This window comes from Cydia amplana, chromosome Z (genome assembly GCF_948474715.1).
Source record: "Cydia amplana chromosome Z, ilCydAmpl1.1, whole genome shotgun sequence".
NCBI lineage: Eukaryota > Metazoa > Arthropoda > Insecta > Lepidoptera > Tortricidae > Cydia > Cydia amplana.
This window is the reverse complement of record NC_086096.1, coordinates 3,502,537-3,526,002: the sequence shown is the minus strand read 5'-3', so window position 1 is coordinate 3,526,002 and position 23,466 is coordinate 3,502,537. Positions and strand designations below refer to the sequence as shown.

General features: G+C 37.1%; 1 protein-coding gene across 4 annotated transcripts in view; it reads left to right on the top strand.

Moving 5' to 3' along the window:
* LOC134660891 (glucose transporter type 1) overlaps positions 1-23,466 on the top strand; it is a 68,402-nt gene that overhangs the window by 6,355 nt on the left and 38,581 nt on the right. For all 4 annotated transcript variants that reach the window (XM_063516748.1, XM_063516745.1, XM_063516749.1 and 1 more), the window contains exons 2-4: positions 8,386-8,448; positions 9,291-9,392; positions 22,270-22,366. In XM_063516748.1, coding sequence (XP_063372818.1) covers positions 9,305-9,392; positions 22,270-22,366 — 185 coding nt within the window. In that variant the 5' untranslated portion in view covers positions 8,386-8,448; positions 9,291-9,304. The remainder of the gene's footprint in view (positions 1-8,385; positions 8,449-9,290; positions 9,393-22,269; positions 22,367-23,466) is intronic.

The following is a 23,466-nucleotide window of genomic DNA, read 5'->3' as shown; positions in this document are numbered from 1 at the left end:
TGCGCAGAATGGCGACGAATCCACAACGTTCACAATTTTTGCAAAGTATTGTCTATGGTTGCACTTTTCGAGATTAAAAAAATCTTGTGCCCCCATTCGAGCGATGTTTCACGCTGGTCGAATGTGAATTTTGAAGGATTATTCCCACTAGTTACCACCAAGTTGTTACCAGTGGTAACTACTGGGATTTTTTCCCACCTTTTACCACTGGTAACTACTGGGAAAAATAATTCCCAGTAGTCACCACTGGTAACAACTTGGTGGTAACTACTGGGAATGATCCGTTTGAAGGCCAATTCAAACTTACTTTTTAACATCTAACTAAATGATGTAGTTGTAGATATTTTCGTTATCATTCGCCCGTGTGTCTCGCTCGCGCCTATGAAATGTAGGACAAGTACGAGCGAGCACGCGCAAGTGATAGCTCAATGAGATACAGATGTAGTGCACAATTGTTTTCCATCGTATTTTCACGGAAACGTACGAACGTGTCTGTTCGTACGTCGGTACTGATAATTTGCACTAACATGCGAGTACGAGCGAGATGCATAGAAAGTGAATTATGTTCTCGATGGCGTTTATGTCACTGCCAAACTGGCCACAACAGAAAACTCACTTATGTTGGTCAAACCAATTTGTCAGTAAATAGGAACAAAAAAAACTATACTCATCCTTTACTTTTGGGCGCTAGTACTAGTGTAAGACAAAGATAGTATAATTCTCTCTGTCTATGTTTGAAATAAGACAGTCCTTTGACAAACTATACCTACGACTTTTGAGTCATGAGAGTCATGAACATGAGGTTTGCCCGCGGTTTGCAATTGGCCTGAATAGGGTTGCCGAAATTCGTATGCATCGCATCAAAGGAGAAATGAATGGGCGCACACAGACATGATGAATAGCTGTGGTTTGATAGGATTGTTTTTAATTTAAAGCTAGGGTTGTCACTGCGTAGGAAAGATACATTAACAAAAGATAAACCTCAATGTTTCAACATTTATTTCCTAATCTCGTTTAAAATTAAAACCTCACCATCATGAAAATCTTTAATTCAAGCAACTAAGTGGCCCATAGATAAATACCTTAGCATACAAAACTAAAAAAGAAACATATAACTTATGAGCCCGCAGTGTTAGGTAGCAGGCCACTGAGCGCCGCAACTTGACACCCTTCGGCCAAAACACCTGGCAATAGTATTGTATTTCTTTTCTTGGTATAGATCAGCGGTCGGCAACCTTTTAGCAGCCAAGGGCCACATAGTAGTTAACGAAGTTGACGCGGGCCGCACTCTGTCAATATTTATGACTTTATCAGACATTGTCGTTTGTCAATATTAGGTACATACAAAATAGCCAGGGAGGCTCGCGGGCCGCAAATGATAGGTTCACGGGCCGCGGGTTGCCGACCGCTGGTATAGATTAACAAAACTCGGAATCGTAATAAAATAATTCGTGCATTCGTACCTACATACTTATAAGGGTCAGCTCTAAACTTATCTTATAAACAATCATGTAAAATCATGCTATACTTGTCACCAATTTATTATACGAAATAAACAGTTTGTGGTACCGCTGCAGCAAGCGCCACAAGCTTCACTGTCCGATTTGGAGACCGTACGTTTGTTTGTGAATATATCTACTTACCTACCTAAAATTTTTACCGTTCAAAGCATTTTTAGATATACGATTGTCCTCTGGCCAGGCTTGTGGCATGGCAACCCTGAAACATTTCCCCTCGTCAATTTAAATTGCATCTCTGTACCGTTATTCCGATCGCTTGGCGCGGCCGAGTCGCTGAATCGATGGTCACTTGTTTTGTGGGCCGTCGCCTTAATATTTATGCAAAAGCAGGTGTTAAAAAATTGGTCGTTGTCGTAACATTCTCGCACTAAATAGAACTAATCAAGGTCACAGAATAAATAATAGATCTAGGTACAGAAAGGTTCACTCTCTAACAAAACGCGTCTATTACGACAGATAGGACCGCTAGGTGGCGCAAGCGTGAGCACGTGAGCGTTCCGTAGTAGTGCGCGGCAACTACTATGGCTAGACTCCAAAATTGGTGTGGGCCGCATGTACTTGTAGCGACGCGACGAAATCGCGGAGTGAGCCACGCCTGTCAGGGTGTAAGTGGGTGTAGTGCCAGTTCATATATTTGCCACTAAACATAAGTAGCACAAGACTTATCATTACCACTAATAAATGTGTAAACAGGGCCTTTGAGCCCCCCACACTAGCGTCAGTCAGCTTTATGAAAAATTGTGTCGCTGCGCGGTTGCGCCAACGTTGCCTCAAGCAGCAGCCATAGAGTTGCTCGACGCAACGTCGGCGTCTAGGCAACTCTTTGCCTAGACGCCGACGATTGGGAGACGCTAGTGTGGGCGGTATCTTAGTGCCACCTAAACTCTTTTGAGCGTCGGCGTCTAGTCAGCGATATGGGAAATGGCGTCGCTGCGCAGTTGCGCCAACGTTGCGTCAAGCAGCAGCCCTAGAGTTGACTAGAATCCGACGGGAAACGCTGGCGTGGGGTGGCCCTAAGATACCCTACACTAGCGTCTCCCGTCAGCATCTAGCCAACTCTATGGTTGCTGCTCGACGCAACGTCGATGCAACTGCGTAGCGTCATTTTCCATAGCGCTGACTAGACGCCGACGCTCAAAAGACGCTAGTGTGGCTGTGGGGCACTTAAGGTCAAGTTACTCGGCTTGCCCGAACTCAACTCGCCTCAGCAAACCAATGAGAACATGGTCTGACCACTACATACAACCACATATTCCGGTATTTCACCGATGAATCGTACTCTCGTTTGCTTTGGTGAATATTTTCGCGAAAATGCAAGTTCCAGTCGAGAGCAGGGTGAATTGGGCACTTAGTTGGGAAATAATTTTACATTCTCGGTTATGAAATGATAAGGTTAGCTGGAAGAGATCTCTATTAGGGATAAGTTCGCACATACACTTACATCTTTTACTCTGTTGTTTCTGTTTTTTATAAACTTGTTTATATGCAATAAAGAGACATACATACATACATATGTACATACATACATACATACATAATATTAACGCCGCTCTAATACTATTGCGGTGCTATGCGACGTAAGCGCCAGCCGCCATCTAATCAGTTTGGCACACAATAAACGCTATCGAGAACGTAACTTACTATCTATGCATCTCGCTCGTACTCGCATATTAGTGTAAGCGAGATGTATAGAAAGTAAATTACAGACGTTAGCGTATATGTCAGTTTTGACACTGTCAGTGACTCATGGTACGGGCTAAGGTACTCTTCCGTGGAACGTCACTATAATTTTTTTGCATTGACATATATCTAAGGACGGGCCTTACTTACGGCAATAAAGAATGGGGCCAGTAAGTACTCCCCTCCTAAGCCGAATAGCGGTAACTTAATAACAAATGATTTTGAAAATAGAACTTATCACTTATCAGCTATATAAACTAAAGTATAAGTTACACCCGGTATACCCATACCACTGCCCGGTATACCCGTTCCATAATATGCCCGTTTCCGTAAGTGTAAGACCTGAGTGGACGCTCGGAGCGGAGCGTTCGGCGGGGCGTGCAGCGTGGCGTCGGGCTCACAAGTGATTTGAGCAGCGTGCACTAAGGCCGCTACTATACGTTTGCATTTGTTTAACATGCACGCCGCACGCCCCGCCCCGCTGCACGCCCAACTCTAGCGTCCACTCAGGCCTTACACTAACTATATCAATCACCCCAGTTTCCGTTCGGATGGCACCTCATTAACATGGCTGACGTACGACAGCTCCCAATAAAGAAAGGACGATTATCACGACCAATTTCGTATGTTGACCCGCCTGTTCATATTGCTACGAGACTATCGCTTCACTTACTCGTAAAACAAAGTCGCTTCCCTTAGATCTTTAAAACTACGCAACGGGTTTTGATGCGGTTTTTTTTAAATAGATAGAGTGATTCAAGAGGAAGGTTTATGCATAATTTGTTAATCCATGCGAAGCCGGGGCGAGTCGCTAGGAAAGCTAGGATGTCAGAATGTAAAACATTGGTCATGGGTTTTCAAATATTTTTCTGGTGCTTTATTTCGTGCATGTTGTGATAATATATTTTTTCTCAAAAATGGACGGCAAAGTCGACGTTGCCGGTTAAAAAATAGGTCGCGAAGTGCGTAGTTTATGGTCATTCAAAAAAATAAAAAGTTAAAAACATTGCAGTCTGATTTCCGGACTGCAATGTTGCATACAAATCCCACTATTTAACGAGTTCCAAACTTTTTAAAACTTTAAATGGCCATATCAAATGAAGGCATAGGTCCATTAAACAGCCAAACAGATGTTCAGTGTTTATTATTATAATGTTGGTACCGCGACTATTTAGGTGTCTCAAATACGTTGGCGTATTTTCAGCAGATAAATACACTTCTTTTCTTTTAAAGGCGGCATGCAAATTTTTTTAATGGTTTTACTTTATTCTGTGAAAATAAGAACGTTGCCTCTGTAAAATATTTCTATTTCTTGCATGATTTTTGAGAAAAGCACTATATATGACTCGTCTGGAAAGCTACTTGCTGGCTTCGGATTCAATTAAACGGACTCCCAAGGTCGTCCGTTTAAAACGAATCCTCAGCCTGCAAGTAGCTACTTCCGAACCTCTACAATAAATCCCTATTCTTGAACCTTATTACAAATACATACGGTTCACTATTAGTTCAATGATTTAGTAATTGAATTCAGCTGTGGCTTTTGTATGAAGTTAGACCAGTGAACGTTTGTCTCATGTGTATCATTCACTAAAACGAGTATTTTGATTGTAAATAAACTGGTCATGTGGCAGAGTTGAATGACACACACCTACATTACATACAGTACTAATTGCAAGTGAATGAATGAAATGAGTGAATATGGTAACTGAACGATATTTAAAGTCTAGTTCGGACTACATTAGTAATATAGTCGAGTGGCGAGTAATTAGGTACGTGTATGAAGTGAACACCAAAAATTTAGTCGAGTAGATTAATCAGTACGGTCAAGGATTGAAGCATTATTTCATACCTTTTAACAGTCACAATACTCACAATCGATAAAAAACACACTCACTAATAATATCAATCTTAAAATCAACACTAAAACATAAGTCCTAAGTAATAAATCTACCATCAATTTAATACACACTCAACAGAATCGTGACTTACGTTCCGTTTTCGCGGAATAACCCACAGCATTATAAGTACGAGTACTTACTGTAATTAATCTAGACTTCTAAGCGTAATACCTGAGTGGACGCTCGCGTTGGGCGTGCAGCGGGGCGGGGCATGCGGCGTGCATGTTAAACAAATGCAAGCGTATACGAGCGGCCTTAGTGCACGCTGCTCAAATCACTTGTGAGCCCGACGCCACGCTGCACGCCCCGCCGAAAGCTCCGCTTCGAGCGTCCACTCAGGCCTTACACTAAGTCAGCTATTATGTACTTAGTTAGTCAGCTAAAAAGCAAGTTAATAAACGCTGGTAATAAAAACTAAAATAGAACCTCCATCGTTACAAAATCAATACCAGTACCCATTTATTTATTTATAAGATCGGCCGTCCACGTTTCTTTATGCACCGCGTAGAGTGTCTCCAATAGATAATGTATTACGAAGCTATGTTCGAAAAGACTATCAGGCCAATTCGAAGGTGGCTGACATCAGGATGATATCTGAATAATGTCATGTATGGACAAGTACACTAATAGGAGAAAAAAAGTGTCCCAAAATTTTTATCCTGGGACATATTTTTTTCTCCTATTAGGATCAATCCTAATAGGATCCATCAAAACAGCTCGTGGTTCACAACAACAACGTAAACATTTCCATATCTCCATATTTCCATATCTCTAAAATAAGTGTAGTTTGTATAGTTACCTGCGATAATATGTTACTATTTCAGGCCTTAAAAAAAGTAACACGCTCTAATGGCTCAGATTGTGTGATATTTTTGTTGTGTTATTATTATGGCAGGTGACTGTACAACTGTAAATAAAACGGCCCGTTTATGGAGGCATTTTAAGCTCTGTCACTGCAAATTAAGAGTGCTTAGCACAGGAGCACTTCTGCGCTAACCCTATAGAGTTATCTTGCTACTCTACTCTTTTTACCACACGGCTCACGCTAAATCGGCCCGGGGGCACTTCGTTTCCTATGGAAAGCACCACGTGATCACCGATCAGCCGCCATAGAAAATGAAGTGTCGGACCCCTCGACCCGGGCCCGAGCACGGTCTAGCGTGAGTAATTCTTTATGCTGAATCTACTGGATAAATCTATGGAATATGAGACCATACTCGTAACACCCCATAATTACTGGGATTTATTCGCGCTGACATACAATTTTAATGAGTTTTAATAACAAAACTTCCGTGAGACAGAACGGAAGGACGGTGGTGAGGTACGGCGTGAAACATGTCGAGCGTTTTCGACTTAAAATACGTGAGTGACCCGTTTTTAATATATTTTACAGTGCATATGGCCCTATTTTCACGCACTAGTGCGTAAAATAGCACTTTTCGTGCGATGTCAAAAGTTTAAAGGGCCATATGTACTGTAAAACGTTGTTCGATACACTTGCGAATAGGTAATTCGCAACTCGTGTCGATTTAAAACACTCCCTTCGGTCGTGTTTTAATTTATCGCCACTCATTTCGAATTTCCTCTTTTTCGCACTTGTATCGAAAATAACTATTACAGTACATATGGTGCTACTTTCCCGCACTAGTGCGTAAATAAGCACTTTTCGTTGCTATGTCAAATATTTAAAGGGGCATATGTACTGTAAAACGTTGTACGATACGCGTGCGAATAGGTAATTCGCAACTCGTGTCGATTTAAAACACTCCCTTCGGTCGTGTTTTAATTTATCGCCACTCGTTTCGAATTTCCTATTTTCCGCACTTGTATCGTAAATAACTATAATATGTAATTTTATTGAGTTCTAACGATCAGTGGGATTCGATGATATTACTAATAGGTGTGAAATTGGATCTATTTTAACGGAAATAGCAGCTGCGAATAAAATAATACTGGCATATTTCATTTCATTTCATTTATTTGCACACATGTTTAACATATTAATTAAATAAGTAATATCTGGAAGACCGAGCTTTGCTCGGAAAACATATAAAAACTCAAAAAGGCGTGTTATTACAAAGATAAAACCTAGCTAGATCGATTTTTCGTTCCCAAAATAATAAATAATAAATAAATATATAAATCAATATACAAGAATTTCTCGTTTAAAGGTATAAATAAATAAGATTTACACCATTTTATGTGAACATAATGTACCCTGAAAGGGTGTAGCAACATAAGTAGGTACTTAATGCTAAAAACTACAAGCTAAACTAAAAACGTATGTTATGGTAGAGTCTGTGCGGAAAGAGGAGAGTCGTAGAATGTATTGGACCCCATACATTTCACGAATCTTCTCTTTCCGTACAGACAGGATAACGAATATAGGTACCACGGAAAAAAAATGAACATGTAACAATCATGTTTTTCTGGTTATTAGGGTTCCGTACCTCAAAAGGAAAAAACGGAACCCTTATAGGATCACTCGTGCGTCTGTCTATCCGTCTGTTACAGCCTATTTTCTCCGAAACTACTGGACCAATTAAGTTGAAATTTGGCACACATATGTAAGTTTGTGACCCAAAGACGAACGTTGAACGTAAATAAATGAATTTTAAATATGGAGGCCATTTTTGGGGGGTAAATGAGAATATTAAAAAATAAAGTTCAAACTATATCGCGTTACATATCAAATGAAAGAGCTCATTGTAAGAATCTCAAATATTTTTTTTAGGAGAAATAGTTTAGCAGTTATTCAAGAAAATAGGCAAAAAATTACCATTCCCCCCTTTATCTCCGAAACTACTGGGTCTAAAATTTTGAAAAAAAATACACAAAATAGTTCTTTACCAGATCACAGGAAAATTACTATTAGAAATGTGCAGTCAAGCGTGAGTCGGACTTAATGTACGGAACCATTGGAACGCGAGTCCGACTCGCACTTGGCCGGTTTTTTTCAATGGAGCCAACCTTAACCTTTATATAAGTTTGTAAATGTTTTATTTCATTGTTTTAAACTCAAAACAAAAACGGCCGTTTTAACTTTGGACGCATAGATTGACGAATCCAGCAACATAGAAACTAGTTTGATGTATTCAAAAGGTACTTTAATACAAGATACAGTACGTAGCGGCCCCCTTTTTTAAAATATCTTTCGTTAAATTTCAATAATCACGATTATTTAGCAGTGGCGCTAGTGTGCACGTTAATGGGCTCTTAATTAAAACGTGTAAATTTCCCTCTTTAATAATTGATTTAAATCAACTAAACACCGTGTATTGTTTCAGGCAAAATGTTGTCCAGATTAGACAGCCAACGGCCATAGTGAAATGACAATACATATAATAAAGGTAAGACTATTACTACTACTATTACTATTAATACATATATTATTATACTCTTTGGACTACTATTAAGGTCGTTAAGCTATTTAGGACATTGCACCACAATGGGGAATGGATGAAAATTTTAAAGCGCCTGTACAGTCAGCTGCAGAAGTTGCTAAGCGGGCGGGGTGTTTAAAATTAGGTACATTGATGCGCTCTTATTCTCTTAACAGTAAGTCGCGTTTGGCGCCCTATCAACTTTCCGACTTCGACCGAAAATTTGAATAAATTTGTAAGTCGGGTGACAATGCAATATTGTGGTACCATATCGAGCTGATCTGATGATAGAGACAGGAGGTGACCATAGGAACTCTGTGATTAAACAACGCAATTTGTGTTTGGGGTTTTTAGAATTGTCTCGATGAGTATTAGTTGCTTCTGGAAAGAAAAGTACAGTCAGCGATAAAAGCTTGCACCAAAAATGTAATTTTTGCCAAAAACTTAAAGTTTCAGCAATCAAAAGCAGATGGTTTTCTATGATTGAAAATCAAAGAAATATATGCCACGGACTAGCCCCTATGACGGAATTAGCCACATTGACCTTAAGTTTTTTAAGAAGGAAGGGTTAATTGCATGAATTCTATAGTAATTTAAATTGTATTTTTTTCCTTATTTACTCGTAATTTTTTGGAAAGATGTGTCCCGCCGAGTTTGTTTTAGGTCCCATATTGGGTACCCTCCTCCAATTGAGGGGGGATTTAAATCTTCTCAGGGCAGAGGTGGAGGGTTGGAGCCGGTGTAGCTTTATTTGACGTTCATAAGCGCATTGTACTTGAATAAACTATCTTATCTTTATCTTTTGACAGTGCGGGGAGCGCTCATGAGACAGTCGTGCCATCGTCTGCTCGAACACCAGCAGGCAGGCGAGGAGGAGCCGCCGCTTTATTCGCCCATTGACCGAATTTCAGGTAAACGCTCATTGGAATGTGGACCTTAATGTGGTGCGGGAAAGTTCAGTTTCGGGGATGAGAGTTCAAAAATATACTTTAATAAAAAAAAATCGGATGTGAAATGACGGAGTTCTGGGTGCGTAGCCGACATGCCAATTGTTTACGCACCGTAGCGAACGAAAAGCAACTGTCACGGTCGCACTAATATTGAAGAGTGACAGAGGGACAATGCGTTTCGTCGTAGCGCCAGCGAGTGTCACCTTGGCTAGGTACACTGATTTAACGAATATTAAAACGCGCATAGCGCTTTCTCGCTCACACACTGGAGCGGCGTGCGGATGGTTAGGGATTGAGAGTGTAACGCGATAAGCTTCAAATTTAGAGAAGTTTTCATGCGGTTAGTCAATTCTAGTTCCCACTGTGACGTAAAGTTAGATTTTTTTGGCACTTTTTTGAGATAAAAAATTTAAATTTTTGGCAAACATTAAGGTCCATTTTATTCCGGGTCATCACATATTTATGTATCTTCGTAAAAAGGAACTATATAAGGGCTCCTGGCGCTTGTGCTGCTAAGTGTAAAGCCTGAGTGGACGCTCGAAGCGGAGCGTTCGGTGGGGCGTGCAGCGTGGCGTCGGGCTCACAAGTAATTTGAGCAGCGTGCACTAAGGCCGCTACTATACGCTTGCATTTGTTTAACATGCACGCCGCACGCCCCGCCCCGCTGTACGCCCAACTCGAGCGTCCACTCAGGCCTTACACTAAGTGCTAAGTGCCCCATTTAGGCCAAAGACTGGACGCAAGCGGCAAATCAAGGCCATTCACAAATTGCGCTCGACTAACGGCCTGGCCACGACATTGCGCGACTGGCTTCGGCTAAGGCGAAAAACATAGGTGAGTACGAAAGGTCCGATCGCTGTGTCTCGCTCCAACCTATGCTTGTCGTCTTAGTAGTCTCGCAATGTCGTGGCCAGGCCGTAAATGTCCGAACAGTCTTGAGTTGACGCTCGCCGCGCCGCGCGTGTTGCGTTCATTGCGCGGCCTAATATTAGTCAAGTTCTTTTTTTCGAAGTCACACTTTCAATGTAGTAGTTGATAGTAATGCGTTCAGGTTTTTTTATATTTTAGTTATTAAAATAAGAAGGCGCCTGCTTGACTCATTAATGTGACAAAGGAGTGGCATATATTGGGGTAATTGTCCGTGTCCCAAAAATACATTGACATATTTTTTTAAGTGCATATTGATGATAATTTTAAACGCGTTTGTATACCGAAGCGAAATGAACCTTACAACCATATTCGAACTTTAAGATACGTCAAATATAAGATATTGAAACGATATGGATCGGATATGTCAGTGTCAAACAAGTGTCAAAAGTGACGTTTCTACAAAGAAATACGTCACTTTTGACACTTGTTTGACACTGACATATCCAATCCATATCGTTTTAAAGAATATTTGACGTATCTTAAAGTTCGAATATGGCTGTTATTTTGTTTCAGTAAAATGATAGCACTTACAGCCGTATTCGAACTTTAAGATGCATCAAATACTAGACATTGAAAAGATATGGATTGGATATGTCAGTGTCAAACAAGTGTCAAAAGTGACGCGTTTATTTGACACTGACATATCCATTCCTTATCGTTTCAATCTCTAGTATTTGACGTATCTTAAAGTTCGAATATGGCCGCTAGTTTAAATTATTGATGACATTTTGTAAAAGATGTGTAAGTTAGAAAATTATTCGTAATTTTGTTGTGAGTAAAAAATGGAGTAAAATGATTGTCTAATTTCACTTTTATGAGTCAAATGGACGCTAAGTTGTATTTTTATATGTGTGTTGACCATCTCGTTGTTAAATTAATGTAACCGTAACTATAAGAAAGTGTAATGGTAAACGAAAGATTCATTTATTTCACACATTTCTTGATTGCAAGGTTATTTAGAAAATGTGTGTGTATTTTTCAATTATTTTTACTATTTGACCATACTTCGATAAACTATGTATGTAAGATCATTCTAAACAATTTTTTTATGAACCAATCCTGAAATACGAAACATATATTTAATATAATAAAAATAGCAGAAATTTATGACAGAATGAGCTAAAATTGACGACTATTAAGTTTTTTGTGGTTAAAAGGCTTTAAAACGATGACCACAGATTCACCTCTAGTTTCTCGATATGTTGAAAAATATCCTAAAAATATCTGTTCTTTGACTTTACTCCGACTGATATCCTTAAAAAATGTAACTATGTTTACGTATGTGTATATCATTGTGAAATCATTGAATAAAAATCAACATTGAATTTGGTACGGCCATAGAGAAATATAGTAAGACAAGAGTGCTCACTCCATACATCAGTTTTGGTACCAAAAATATTATTTTCATAGTCGACATCTAGCATCGAGTAGCGGAATTATCAGTACTGCTACTTGACAATAGATGTAGCAGCACTGATAATTCCGCTACTCGATGCTAGATGTCGATTATGAAAATAATAGTCTTTTTGGTACCAAAACTGATGTATGGAGTGAGCAATCTATGTATTTTTTTCTCTATGGTACGGCCGAGGAATTTAAGTTCAGTTCCATTTCGTACCTTGTCACAGTAACAATAGTATAAGGTCCCTAGCGACTTTCATATTGACTGTCACTGTGACAAGGCATGAAATAGTACTGAAATTAAATTCTTTGTCTGTACTAATGGTACTGTACTAGTACGGTTCCCGATATCTCTTAAAGTGTAAGTGTCATTAACATTTTTCGAAAAACAAACAACTCTTGTGTTATTTTTATTTCGACTCACATTTTCGAGGATTGTTCATTTACGCCCTCGTCTTAATATATAAATTTAAGTTTTATAGTGACACTGCCACACATTCTCATTGCAAAGTCAAAGGGCTAGTTGGGTTTGACTCTATACTGTTAGTTTAACAAAAAGTAAAAGTAGAGTCAGACCTAGAAAAATCTGCAGCGATTTTGAAAGCCCACGCAGTGCAAGTGTTATTTATACGTCACAATTTCATAGAAGTTTGACGTTTAAAATGACACTTGCACTGCGTGGGCTATCAAAATCGCTGCAGACTTTTCTAGGTCTGACTCTATACAACAATGTGTTGTAGTATATATTTTACGTATTCATTAAAATGGATTGTATGCGTTCTATGCGTAGGTATTTAAGCGCTAATCACGACACGTTATTTTGCCTCTACGAAGCATTTTCGCTACATACCTAGAAACCCATGATATCGTCTACGACGTAGCGCTACGACCGTAGCTGTTTTAATGAGTCCCGTAGCGTCGTACAACGAGCTACGGCTACGGGGCTACATCCGTAGCACTTGACTCTTGTATTTATAAGCCGTAATTTGTTGTAATAAAACAGTTTATCTTTACGCTGGCCGTGAATTGCGGTTTTTGAACTCATCAAAGAGGGTTTATGATACGTGTGTAGATAAAAGTAATTTCTAGACTACCAGGAATAAAATCTTTTCCGAGAAGATCCTTATAATGCTAAATAAAACGTATAAAAATAGCCACACTCGGGTCGGATTTCTAAGCTATTATTTCCCGCCTACGTACCACGGGCCCAAATTCTCGGTACAGTAACGGTATTACTCGAATATTATTAGTGTGTTGCCATGGTAACCCATACGACTTGACAGTTCGAGAACTAATATTATTAGTCTAATTCCGTTCGAGAAATGGGCCCCTGTTCTTTGAAGTGTAATGCCTGACCAGTAATACATGATCATTGTCAAGAGGGCGTGGTTATTCTCATGTATAGGGTGACAGTTCAGTATAGTATGAAAAAAAAATGTTCCAGTGAAATTCCGTAATAGGGTGCGTGATCAGACTTTAATACATACTAATAAAAACCGGTCAAGTGGTAGTCGGACTTCCCCAACTCGCTAGAGTTAGACCAAGAAAAGTCTGCAGCGATTTTGATAGCCCACGCAGTGCAAGTGTTATTTTAAACGTCAAACTTCTATGAAATTGTGACGTATAAATTTTGATTTTGATAGCGCACTGCGTGGGCTATCAAAATCAAAATCGCTGCAGGCTTTTCTAGGTATGACTCTAGGTGTCTAGCAGCCATATTCGAACTTTAAGGTACGTCAAATATAAGATATTGAAACGATATGGATCGGATATGTCAGTGTCCAACAAGTGTCAAAAGCGACGTTTCTTCAAAAAACTACCTACGTCACTTTTGACACTGACATATCTGATCCATATCGTTTCAATATCTTATATTTGACGTATCTAAAAGTTCGAATATGGCTATCGGAATCTAAATTACATTGCATTACAAATATGCGTTTCCAGTTCATGCCGTAACTGTGATACAGGATCTTGAAATTAAAATTTGAATGTTCCATTTACACAACTTAGTTCCAAGCTGGAACAAGGCAACGGAAAGTCTAGCGGCATACAAAATTATACCCTATACCGCCATGTTTAAAAAAGGTCGTATCTGTGTGTGTGCGTCATAGGCGGTTAGGGCATTTCGGGTGGGGGGTACGTGGCCTAGATGAAGAGGTGAGGGGGAGGGGCGGGGCGGCGCTTGGTGCAAGCAGTGGGTGTCTGGCCGCGTGATGCACCGCGCGTTGCACCGTGCACCAGACTCATTAAAATATAACCGAGAGCGAAATCCGAAATCAATTTAAATCTATCCTCGTTAGAGGAAATCAAGGGGGGATGGGATTGAGGGGGTGAAATAGCGCTATTATGAGGCGAAGCGAAGGTGTACCCTTAATGGGGCTGGGTACATGTAAAAGTGAGTGTTTTCCCGAATACCTTAATTTGACAGTGGAATGTTTTTAATGATCGCTTTGTTTTTTCGCAATATAGTTCGGGTAGTATGTCTTTATTATAGTACATTTTAATTCAATATATAAATATTACAAGCAACAAGGGAGGTAAGAGAGATATTGGAAATGACGATGATAATTCTCTATAGGCCGCCGTCTGGAGGGAATTAGAGACTCGAGTTTGCAATATTCTTACCCCCGGAGTTACACACAATGTTTTTCATCACCAGAGATCGGACAGATTGGCGTCATTGCTCGCAATAATGTGGACATGACTCCAAATTTGATTAAATAATTAATCATTTAATTATTTTTTTACCTGAGATTTAATTTTGTTTCCTAGTCAATAAATAGCACTTAAATATAGTTTTGATATAAAAAAATGAGTACCTGAGCGTTTCTTTTATTTTTTGCCATTTTTATTTATTGTGACCTTTTTTGCCACTTTTGTGTTCTTTCTACTCAGAATCACGAGCTCTTTCGATCCTAATAGGGTAAAAAAGTGTCCCAGAGTTTTTTTCCTATTGTGTTACCATTTCCTCATATACTTTGTATGGTAGTAACAAAAAGGAAATATTGAAAAATGTATGGAAATTTTAGGACACTTTTTTTCTCCTATAAGGATGAAAAGGGCTCGCGATCCTGAATAGAAATAACACAAAAGTGGCAAAAAATTTCACAATATATAAAAATGGCAAAAAATAAAAGAAACGCTCACCTACAGAAAATTTGGAAAACATACTGATTTTTTTTAATAAATCAACATTATAAGAAATCTTTGTGTGTATTTATTGATTAGGAATCAAAATTAAACCTCAGGTAAGAAATTAATTAAATGATTAATTATTTAATAAATTTTGGCGTCATGTCCATATTATTGCGAGCAATGACGCAAATTTGTCCGATCTTTGTTCATCACACTTGGAACATTCGTCCGCCTTATTGTCATTATTTGATACGTTAGACACTGTTAGACACTTAGACATCAAAGGCGGGTATTAAGCCACGATTGAAAATTGTGTCAAACTACTTTAAACGGCTATTAAATTACTCAAATCAAATCAAATAAATGAAATAATTTTAAACATAAACAAAAATATTAAATTACAAAACGCCAGTATTTTGAAACTAAAACTCATTTATACCTACTTACTACGTACTTGGTTCGTATGAATTAGTGACATAATAAAAATAAAAAGCTATAGTTTTCCACATTAAATAAATCCCACTGGAACAATATAGGCCTTTCAGTACACCTGCCCTAGTAGCACGGTCGCATTTTTATCGTTTATCACCATGCCTGTCACGTTCTAACAAGTATGTAAACTAGTGCGAAAGTGACGGGCATAGTGATCAAGTCGATAAAAATGTAACCGTGCTGAGCCCGCTGCATGCAATAAGATCTTTTTAGAGCAAGTGTGATGAAAATGTTATTTACTTAAATATTTTAAAATAAAAGATTTATCTTTTATTCATTATTGACGCGAATATCAGACTATTAAAGCGAATTGCCCATCCACTGTTGAGTCCATCCACCTGGGCCTTACTGTAAATCAGCGTCGCGGAGTGTGCCATGTGGCTCATACCGTGACACCTAGCTGAGTGAGGACCATTTAGCGCAACCTCTCATTTTGTGTTCTCTGTTAGTTTTTAAGGTTATGTTATTGTGCTAATAAATGCTTTTCTTCTTTCTTCTTCTTCAATTGCGAAAGTTATTAATATGTAAATAATTATTGCGTCAAGCGAGTGAGAAAGTATTAGCGCTGTTATTTGGACAAAGGTGTTTTCACAATATTATTTAAATATTATTTGCGATTTAATGATTACATAAACCAAGGGATATCCATACGAAATATCCTTTTGCGATTATTAAACCAGTTAAACCTGATATGTGACATTTTATTCAAAAGTTATAAAATCGCACAGTGCTCACTAATATCCGAACACATCTCTATTGTCAAGGCGCTAGAGTGCGTGTTCACTTGTTCAGATATTTTTGACTTAAACTTAAACAGAGCCCGTACCATGAGTCACTGACAGTGTCAAAACTGACATTTACGCTATCGAGAACGTAATTTACTTTCTATACATCTCGTTTGCACAAATATGCGAGTACGAGCGAGATGTGTAGAAAGTAAATTACGTTCTCGACGGCGTTTATGTCAGTGACAAACTGATGGTAGCCGTACAGGGGGCTGCTCGCTTTTCATGCACGTTCCCTATACCGGAAAAGGGATGATGACACATGTTGAATTTTATAACAAAATGTAGTAAAATAGATAGCAAATTTATCACAATAATGTGGATATTAAAATAAAATATTGAAAAATTACAAAAATACAGGACCTGAAAGTTTCAAAATTTAAGTTTTTTTTTACTTCCAAAAACGATAAAAGTAAGGGTACCATTCGATTCCTTACATTTCATCCATAAAAATATTGTATGGCAACTATATACATAAACGCAATATTTCACCGACAAAAACGCAATTTTCTTGTTTTGTCCATACTACAAGATGGGCTCCCAGAGACCTTGACGTCACGTTCCCTTGCCGTTTTGTATAGGGCGTTTCGCGAATGAAGTGCGACTGTCGGCCTTTGACTACAATTTCTGACTTTTGTGTTAATTTAATGCAATGGGTCCCATATAGACATTTGATCCTAAAAACAAACCCGATCGATTGATACCATAAATGAAAATTAGTCATGTAGCCTATTAATACGAAAACACAGTCAATACCCGAGGCAAAATAACCCGACATGCGACTGTGAACTGTAAACACAAAGTTTAAAGTACATTTTGATTTGTAAAGTTTGCACAATGCTTTGGACTTCGATTTGACTTTAGGAAATGCTTTGACATTATATTATAGACTATTGAAATGTTCCAATATAATGGAAATATTAATTAGGCAGAGCTTTTGATCAAATGATCATTGCCGGTGTACTCAGCGGCAGTAGGAAAGGAAAGCATTGAGATTAAATTAATGGTATGGGCACTAGAGTTCACAACAACAAAATAATGTAACGACAGGGAGTTTTTGAAATTAGTATTCGCTTTTCGTACCGATAGAGAACCAACATTTTATAAAAATACATAGTTTACTCATTAATTTAGTTATTGCACTACTATTAACTACCTACTCGTATTTTTTCACTTCTACTTTATCCTAATCTAGGGCCTTACCATGATGTCCTTATTGCGATTCTGTTTAGGACCTAAACTGAATCGCTAAAGGACGGAGCCATATAACTTATTCAGGGTGCTTCCTGTAACAGGAGCAATAAATTAAACTAAAGCACACTAAAGGCTGTACTCCTCAAACTGACCAACATTTGTTCAGCAACTTTTAAAAATTATGAATCCTTTAGACTTCCTCTTTTTCATACAAAATAAATATTGCCTTCAATGTACGCTGACATCAGTGTGTTTGACGTTGCTTGTCACGTTTTAAACATAACAAAATTTGCAATACATTGCGTCTTAGAATAAACTTTAAAGTGTAATAAAAATCAAAACATGAGTTATTTTCAAAAGTTGCTGAACAAATGTTGGTCCGTTTGAGGAGTACAGCATACAGTTTAATTTATTGCTCCTGTTACAGGAAACACCCTGTATAGCTTAGAACACGATACTGAATACGCCTTTAACTGGATCCGCACTATTTTGTTACATCCCGTATAATATTTGACCGAGATTTCGCATCTTTAGCTCTTTCGTCGCCATTGTTACTTCAAATTACTTTTCGAATTGTATTAGCATTTTGATACCTATCACACTCAAATGCAATGAGTCAAGCAAACCGGTCACTTAGTGTAAGGCCTGAGTGGACGCTCGAAGCGGAGCGTTCGGCGGGGCGTGCAGCGTGGCGTCGGGCTCACAAGTGATTTGAGCAGCGTGTACTAAAGCCGCTCCTATACGTTTGCATTTGTTTAACATGTACGCCGCACGCCCCGCCCCGCTGTACGCCCAACTCGAGCGTGCACTCAGGCCTTACACTTAGAGGTAGATTTTCCATACAAAGTGTATATCTCTCTGCGTCACCTTAATATTGTTTTATCCACTCGTACTTCTATTGTCTTTGAAAGTAAAGCGACGTTTTCCTTTGAGTAAAATATGCTTATGTTCATAATTATTTTATCAAATGCATTTTAGTAAATAAAAATTTAAAGTTTCCTTAAAATCTAAAGTATCTTACGTAGGGTTGCATCTATCGTTGCATGGATATCAAAGAAAATATATCGTTTTTTAGATAAAAATAATATAATAATTAATGAGAACTAAGGTTAAAAAACTTTAACTCGACTACCGTCTACCTTTCTCATAATCATAAATATTTTATCGCAAATATTTATATCACTACATAAAACAAAGTCGCTTCCCGCTGTCTGTCTGTCCCTATGTGATTCAAGAGGAAGGTTTATGTTTAATTTGTTAACCCGCGCAAAGCGGGGCGGGTCGCCAGTATTTTTTTATAATCCGCTGTCAGTTTAGTTTTTCATATCACATTACAGTTTTATCTTCGTATTTTAGTTGCAAACTTATTTCCTTTAGCTTCTTTGCGTCTGACAGCGCCTTATAAAAAGCAATGACTATTTTTCCATTAAACACAGGATATTCGTGGAAGAAAATGTAATTGATTTTAATATAAATTTCTTTTCGTGAGTTTAGTAGGACGGAATGGCTTTCGAAGTTTAGAAATCTGATCCTGATTTATTTTGATTAGATATTTCACTTGATGGATTTTCGCTCGATGTATAATTATAAGTATAAGCAAACTATATATATGATGTTATTTTTATTTAAACTAATGGCTACCATCAAACTTATGATGGTTTCGCCAATGGCATAAGTGTTGCGGTTAACGGTTGCTTTAAGTTAAGTGGTACTTAGCTGGACTTTACAAATAGCCACGATGGATTGCCGGGTTTTGACTAAAGAATGATTGAACGCATTTCAAGACTAATTTTTCATTAGATTCACTCTTACACATTAGTTCACTGTATAATATCAATAGGTATTGCATGTTAAACCAAATTAACGAGCAAAAAATAATAATTAAGACATTCTCGAGACGTCTTCGCCACTTTGAAGTTCGACATCACATATACTGGTATTATTCTTATTTGCGTCTTTTGACACATTATGACTGACGTATATAGAGATGTAACTAACCCAAATCGATTGTCACAGCAAGCGATTACGATTGGATCGCACCTAGACTGAGGTATCGAATTGTGACGTTTAATGAATTTTTATTTGAGATTTAAATAAAGCTAGAATTATATGGTTAATAAATAATAATAAGACGATATAATAAATTTAATAATCATTTGTTATAAATATCGAATAACTATTGTAATATGAATGATTTATAACAACATTTACCTAGATTTAATAATGATTAAAAAGTTGACGTGTAAAATGTATATTTTATGAATAAAACATTGAATTGAATTGAATTGTCGCGACCTAAAATTTATATCGATTTACTTAGACGACTACCGATTCATAACGATTCATAACGTTGGTTTCCGGCCAACCCTAAATTTAAAAAAAAGACGTAAAACGTAAACGTTCGCAGTGCAAGTATCTTCCTTTGTAATTTCGATGTGCAAGATATTTTACGTTCTATTGCTATTGTCAGTGTCATGTGTCAAATGACGCAAATAGGACTGCACAAGGTATAATTATGATGATATTTTTAAAACCCTTTTTGATAAGCATTCGAGGCACCTATCCAGGTAGTAATAAACAACGAATTTTGACAGGATTGCCACTGTCTCCTTGAAGTTTTTTGTACTAAAACCGACAGTTGGTGAGGTTAAGTCCAGAAAACGCTTATCTGGTCTCGATCCATTAGTAATGATCTAACGATTACATGAATTGGGTACTTTCCTCTACTTAAAATAAATTATTTCACACCGTGCACGAAATAAAGCACCAGATAATTATTACAGAAACATAGATAGCAGTTATTTTTTAAACACAATTTCTATTTAATAAATCGGATAGAAAATATTTAAAAAGTAGGCGAATTGACCGTGACGTCACTACATACGTTTTCATATAAATTCTATATTGGCAAATCGTTTTGACAGTTTTAAAAAAAAGATGCTGATTTGACTAGTAGGAAAGTAGCCAATTATACAACGTGCCCACAAGAAACCCTAAAGATTTTAACAGTGTATTCCGGATCATATTTAAAGACTAATATGTCCTATAAACTTTTCTGTAATCGTCTTCATACCGCGTTAATATAAATAAACTCTACATTATCTCTTCTTGTTTTAAAGATTTATCTTGCGAAATGGTTATGAATATTTTTTTTGGGAAGTGGGCAAAGTTGCCATATAAAAAACTAGAGAATTTAATGACAATGAAAACAAAATGTCTTCAAAATTAAAATTATTTAATGAAATAAGTTATTGAATTATTAAGAACACAGTCCACAAGTATATTGGAAAATATATATTTTAACACATATTTGTTACCTATGTATTGATTGGATCATTCTACTTTTTGTTATATATTTGTCTTTATATGGGAAACTGTTGTACCTTGGACATGGTTTTACCTCAGACAGATGGCAATATTTCCACATTGCCACGGTTATTGAAATATTTAATTTATATTATTTGAAATGTTATTATTAACTATAAAAAAACAAGCTATCAACGAAACTTGAGAGCGGCTGGTAACTCAAGAAATAAATTAAAATATAAATTGTGTTATGAAAAGTCAGTATTTCGAACTTTACATCAAGGATGATTATTTCATGTTTTGCTAATAGATAGTAAAACTTAATATAATAAGTTAAACTTAAGTTAATTAGGTACTCGATGGTAGGATCATTTCAGCCTAATCTCAATAGGAAGTGTTAATTACCAAGCTTACTTGTCCAAAAAGTTGCTTTGTTGTACCTCGGACAACGAAAATAGGTTGTACCTTGGCCCGTACTTGCTACTTACTGAATTTTTTTTTTTAACTTAAGGTTTCATATTTGCTGTATTTATAATTATTAGTTATATATGCGTTATAAGTTACCAAGTAATCAATTTTAGAAACAATGCATAACATGTTTTAGGCTAAAATAAAAATTTACCATTGCTAAGTATATTTTTCGAAGGTAATTGTACTAGAAAAATCTATTCAATGGCGTAAATATGCTAAAAATATCTGTGATTTCATATATAAATATTTTTTCTATGATTAGGTAAATTATAAATTAATTAATTAAAATTATCATGTCCGAGGTACAACGGGAAATGACCAAGGTACGAGTACATCAGGGGTGTTGTTCCTTGGACACTTTTCCCTTTTTTTTTCGTCAACGTATCCCATCAAAATAGATAAACTGATCTTTAAATTTTATATCGTAATAGATAGTTTATTAATGTATCTTATAAGATTCGGATAAACAATAATTCTACAGCCATTAGTTTTTTTTTTCTAAAATTCATAAAAGAAAAAACTGTCCGAGGTAAAACAGCTTCCCATGTATATAAAAAAAAATTGTTTATACATTTTAAAAGATTAATTCGCAATAAATGTATTATTTTAATATTTTCTAAATAAAGTTGTTACATTATGCAAACATTTAAAACAAATTCATGGGCAAATATACTAAACTAAATCTGTAAGAGCAACCACTGTACCTACTACCTACTATACTTTTCTCAATAAATTATTTGTATTTGTATTTATACTACTTTAAAATCTAGTAACAGTGAAAACTAATATTTTGCTAGAAACATGGTTCAGTTGCTACATGCATTAATATATGGATTTTCACTATTATGATTAAATATCGACTAAGCCGTTCAGTCCGTGCTGCAAATTAAATGCTTTGCAGGAAAAATCAAAAAGCAAAGTAATACATTTACGTGGAAAACTATAGTCAACAAAAAGTAGAATGGCCCAATATTAAAATAAAGTCCATTAACAAAATTTTACTATCCACATTATGAATATTAAATTTGTGTCGTGAATGAAATTGTCAAAATGTAAAGTTACAATAAAAATAGGGCTGCCGAAAACGTTAGGAAGGTAATAAACGGACGGTTTGCACGCAGTGGTACCAGACCATGTGGCCCGGGAGGCTGACACCAAGCTGACCAGATATGCGACGACGGAGGAGGACGAGGCCACTCTGAGGGAGCTACTACTTAGGTACGTGAAACGGGAGACAACCCTGAAGGAACTCAGGAGAGACCGACCGTTATAGATGCCTTTTGTGAGAGTGCAGTTTTAGGGTTGTGCTAAAACATAGTGAGTGATACTGGTCTTTCTGAACAGATTTGCTTTTCACCTCAGAAGCTTAATTCTTTGGCCTTTCGGAAAATTTGACTAAAAGTTCTTTATTAAAGACAACATAATTATCCATACATTTGTTAGTTATTGCATATCAATCATTTATGTTAATGACTACGTACTTAACCTAAAATATTTGATAATTTTAAAATATAAAACAATAGTGACTTTGTCCGCTGACCCTGGCTGTAACAGAGGACAATCTAGAATACATGTTTAGAAGTCAAAATAACTCTCTTTAAGGCTACAAAGACAGAGTAAAAATTGGTTTGAGAAACTGGTCAAGTTATTTTTAAAGCGTAATTTAAAAATGTAAATTGGTTATGTTGTCTTTCTATCACTATATTATTAATATTATTATCTTGCTGACGAGGTGAAAAGTACTGCCTTTGAATTCGCGCTAAGCTCAAGATTCTAATTTAGAACAAACTGTTATTTAAATTATAGAATCTTTTGCTTATGGAATCAAAATCAGTATTCGTACCAATAACTATGTATTCCGTTTAAGAGTTTTAACGGTCCCTCTGTTGAAAAAGATCAGTATAAAATATGCAGTAGATATTTTCAATTTTTTAATAAATCGTAATAGCTGTGTGAATTTTGAGCACTGACCTTGACAACAAAAGCTTATTAGTTATTTACGATACAAGTGCGAAAAATAGGAAATTCAAAACGAGTACCGAGTCTTAAAACACGACCGAAGGGAGTGTTTTAAAATGGTTTTAAATCGACACGAGTGGCGAATTACCTATTCGCACGTGTATCGTACAACGAACGTTTTACAGTACATACGAGTATTTCCGACGTATAGTTACGTAACGTGCTTATTATAGCACCAGAGAGCCTACCGCGAACCACGTTCGACGTGTTACCTCCCTGTCACACTTACGTACGAATTTACAAGTGCGACAGAGAGGCAACACGTCGAACGTGGTTCGCGGTAGACCCTCTGGTGTCAT